Source organism: Cebus imitator, unplaced genomic scaffold (assembly GCF_001604975.1).
Source record: "Cebus imitator isolate Cc_AM_T3 unplaced genomic scaffold, Cebus_imitator-1.0 Scaffold617, whole genome shotgun sequence".
NCBI classification, from domain to species: domain Eukaryota; kingdom Metazoa; phylum Chordata; class Mammalia; order Primates; family Cebidae; genus Cebus; species Cebus imitator.
In genome coordinates this window covers 727,729-731,390 of record NW_016107932.1, presented here as the reverse complement: position 1 = coordinate 731,390, position 3,662 = coordinate 727,729, and the positions used below count along the sequence as shown (strand labels likewise).

Genomic DNA, 3,662 nt, shown 5'->3' with positions numbered 1-3,662 from the left:
GGGACAGGTTTCTGGCTGCGGTTCAGTTTGACGCACTGCCTTAGGAGTCTGGGAGAGATGGAAGCTGCCTCCCAGTAACCAGGGCAGAAAAGCCAAGGCTAGGAAGTGAGGCTACCCTGGGAAGTTAAAAAGTTATCACAAGTACGTTTATTCCGTGAATGAAGGTGAATACGCAAGACTGTTCTAGCTTGGTTATAGATTATACAGTTCGATAGAAAGCTGAACTCCCAACAAGCCTTCATCAAAATCAGCCGCCTTTTCATCCCGCTGCCTCCGTTTGCCTCTGATCTTGGTCCTGCTGGATGCTAACAAAGTCACATTCCAACCCCACTGTTCCAGTCACGTGGCTTCCCTGGCACTGTCTCTGACATCTGGGAAATGGACCTAACGCTATACTCAGAGGCAGAAGTGACAAGCCACCAGCCCGGGTGACATAGAACGCCTCCTCCACTCAGGCCAGAGTCTCCCGTGTCAGAATCATCTGGAAGCTTGTTGCAAATAAACTTTCTCTTCTCCCTTTGGATTCCACAGCTCTGGGATTTAGCCCAGGAAGCTGTATTTTTTAAAAATTTCCCTGAGTGATTCTGGTGACCTTCCTCTTGGAGCCACACTGAAGGGCAAGACAAACTGGCTGAGCGTTGTTGCCAGTAGGGTTAGCGGGGTGGGGGCAGAGGTTCAGGAGAAGTCCTGCAGGGATTTGGGAAATAGCTTTGCCACTTAAAAAAAAAAAAAAGAAAAAAAAAAAAAACTGAGCCTGGGAGAGAAGCCTAAAACAAACAAAAAAGTAACCAAGGCCCCGACGCAGTACTGAATTGCTGAATTTTTAATGTGCAATATGAAGACCGCCAAATATCCCCCCAAAGGAGCAGCTCTCAGTGGGGTGGCGGTGGAGGGGAAACAGCTCAGGACGCCGGGCAGTTGGCCTGACATCCGCTGCACCGGCCGGCTGGCCACGGAGCGGTGGTGGGTGGGGAGGGGGAGGAGGACTCTAGGTAACCCCCCAGAGGGGCCTAGGAGCGAGCGCCTAGGAGGGATCTGAAGGCGGGAAGAGAGAAGATTGTCAGGTCAGAGGCGGAGATTCAGGGTTTTTAGGGCGAGGGAGGAGGGTCAGAGGTGGGGTCTCAGGCCTTATGGGGTGGGGGGAGGAGGGTCAGAGGCTGGTACTCAGGTCTTACAGGGTTGGGGGAGGAGGGTCCGGGTGGAAAGAGGCCTGCGGGAGCCTAGGAGGCTGTCAGCGTGGACGGGGTGTTTCAGTACAAATGGAGGCCCTCGACACACTGAGTGGGGGGCTCCGAGGGTTGGGCGGTTCTCGGGATGCAAAGGGTGGAGGGTCTTGGCGCACAGAAGGGAGACCTGGGTGGGGAGGGCTGCAGAGAGACTTCAGCAAAGGCGAAGATGAGACCCCAGGGTGGAGGGTGCCTGTTGGAGAAACTCAAAGGCAGAGGGGGGCGCCGGGGGTCCCTGGCCGCCGTCGGGGGGCACGCGCTCAGGCGGCCTTGCACTCGCTCTCGCGCCGCCGCTTCTTGCGCTCCGAGTGCTCCTGCGCCTGGCGCGCCCAGGGCCCGGGGCCGCACACGCCCACCACGCAGCAGGCCAGCCGCCGGCCCGCGTTGCCGTTCTCCACGCTGGCCTGGTTGCCGCCGCGGCCCAGGTCGTCCTCGCCGGCGTGGACCACCACGGCCCGGCCCACGATGGAGTGCGGGCCCGCGAGCGAGGCGGCCAGGCCGGCGCGGTACTTCCAGAGGCGGCCGTCGCGCACCGCGAAGTTGCCGAAGTCGCCCGGGTGGCGCGGGTGCGGCACGGACAGGGGGTTGTAGTGGGGCCCGGTGGACTCGCAGCCCTGGCTCAGGTCCCCGAACTGGTGCACGTGGATGGCGCGGCTGGAGCTGTTCGGCTCGGCCGGGAAGCCCTCCAGGTCGAAGAAGGCCTCGAGCTTGGCGCGGGGCGCGAGCTGCCGGAACAGGACCACGCCGGTGACCCGGGGCTGCGCGGCGTCCAGCGTGGCCGAGGGCTGCACCTGGCAGGTGGCGTGGAGCACGTCGTCGTCGTCCCGCCGCTGCGTGAGCTTCTGCCAGATCTCCGAGACCTTGGCGTGCATGTCTCGGATCCGCTCCGCCAAGTCAAAGCTGGGCTCCACCAGGTCCTCTCCCATCCAGACGTCCGAGGCCCCGGCTGCCAGGAGCAGGCAGGAACACAGCAGCGCCAGCATGGCCGGGTCGGGCACCTGCGGGACGCCCCCGCCAAGATGGGGGCGGAGTGAGGCTTAGTCCCTTGAAACATGAAATCTCAGGGACCCCATCGTCGCAGAGCCAACCCCTCCCCCCAGTCCCCAAGGGGCTTCCTGACCCAGTGGATATGCATTCTTGCAAACGTTTGTCCAAGGCCTGCTGTGGGCCGGGCACTGTGTTAGGTGCTGTGGTTGTAAAAATGGGTGAGACCCACTCTGAAGACACCCACAGGGATCTGAGTCACAAATGATCATGGTGCTTTCCAGTCCCGTCTCCATACCGGGGAGGGGTCTCAGGGAGCATGAGGGGTGTCTCATGGCCCTTCCAGACCAGCCCCTCCCCTCCTCGCCTGGCCTCCTGTCCCCCTCTTCCTCCATCCTCCCGCACAGACATCCCTGAGGCTTCCGTCCTGCCTTCTTGGGCTTTGCATGTGCTACGCCTTCTCCCTGAAGTGACTTCTCCCCGTTCTCTGCTACACTCAGTAGACTTGGAGCTTCTTGAAGACAGAAACTCAGTTTTATTCATTGGTATCCCCAGCACCTGGGCCCACACCTGGCAATAGGAGACATACAATATGTGATTGTTGCATAAGGAGTTCAGCGAAGGACAGACTTGGCATGCAGTCATTCCAGCACAATCCAGTGAGTGAGGATGGGGCCTGTGCTGGAGAAAGACAGAGCAGGTAGTACCTAGTACCCATCTCCCTGGGGGCCTCTGGGAGGCTTCTTAGAGGTGGTGACTTCTGAACTGGATTCCACAAGATGGGTAGGAGTTTTCCAGCCATGTTGTGTAGGAAGGCCATCTCAGCAGGTAGTGCAGTGGGAAGTTTTTAAGAAGAAAAGTGGGTGAAGAGGTAGTCTTTGGTTCCTTAAGTCCTACAAGTAGAAGGATGTGGGCTGGACTTTGAGATGAAGAGAGAAGGGGAAGAAGCATGGGAGTAGCCTAGGGAGAGACAGAGAAGCAGAAATAGAGGCAGGGAGATGAGTTGGGGGCACTGTAGTAACCCAAGCAGGAAATGAAGGCTTTTACCAAAGTGGAGGCAGCACACGCAGAGGAGGCATGGGTTTAAGAAGCACGCCAGGCAGCGCTGGCAGGCGGGAAGGTGAAGGCGCAGTGCAGATGACCAAGTTCCCATCAGGAGAGACTGGTCCCGAGAAGAAGGGAGAGAGAATGAGTCCAGCCAGAGTCTCCTGAGGGTGAGATGCCAGAGGGTGCCCAGGTGGGGAGACAGGTGGGCAGACAGTTGGAAACTTGGGTCTGGCACTTGGAAGAGGAGGCGAACCTGGCAGGGCGTCTAGTGTTGACTGCACATCAGATTCTAGTTTTTAAAAATTAGATGCCCAGGCCCCACCCCAAGAGATTCAGATTCTGTGAGCTTGATTTAAAAAAAGGAAGAAGAAGAAGAAAGAAAGAAGAAAGAGATGAAAAGAAAGA

General features: G+C 58.3%; 1 protein-coding gene across 1 annotated transcript in view; it reads right to left on the bottom strand.

Moving 5' to 3' along the window:
- Positions 1-567: 567 nt before the first annotated feature.
- SOD3 (superoxide dismutase 3) overlaps positions 568-3,662 on the bottom strand; it is a 6,270-nt gene continuing 3,175 nt past the window's right edge. Inside the window, exon 2 of the mRNA XM_017517098.2 lies at positions 568-2,224. Within this exon, the coding sequence (XP_017372587.1) occupies positions 1,487-2,209 (723 nt within the window). The 5' untranslated portion in view covers positions 2,210-2,224 and the 3' untranslated portion in view covers positions 568-1,486. The remainder of the gene's footprint in view (positions 2,225-3,662) is intronic.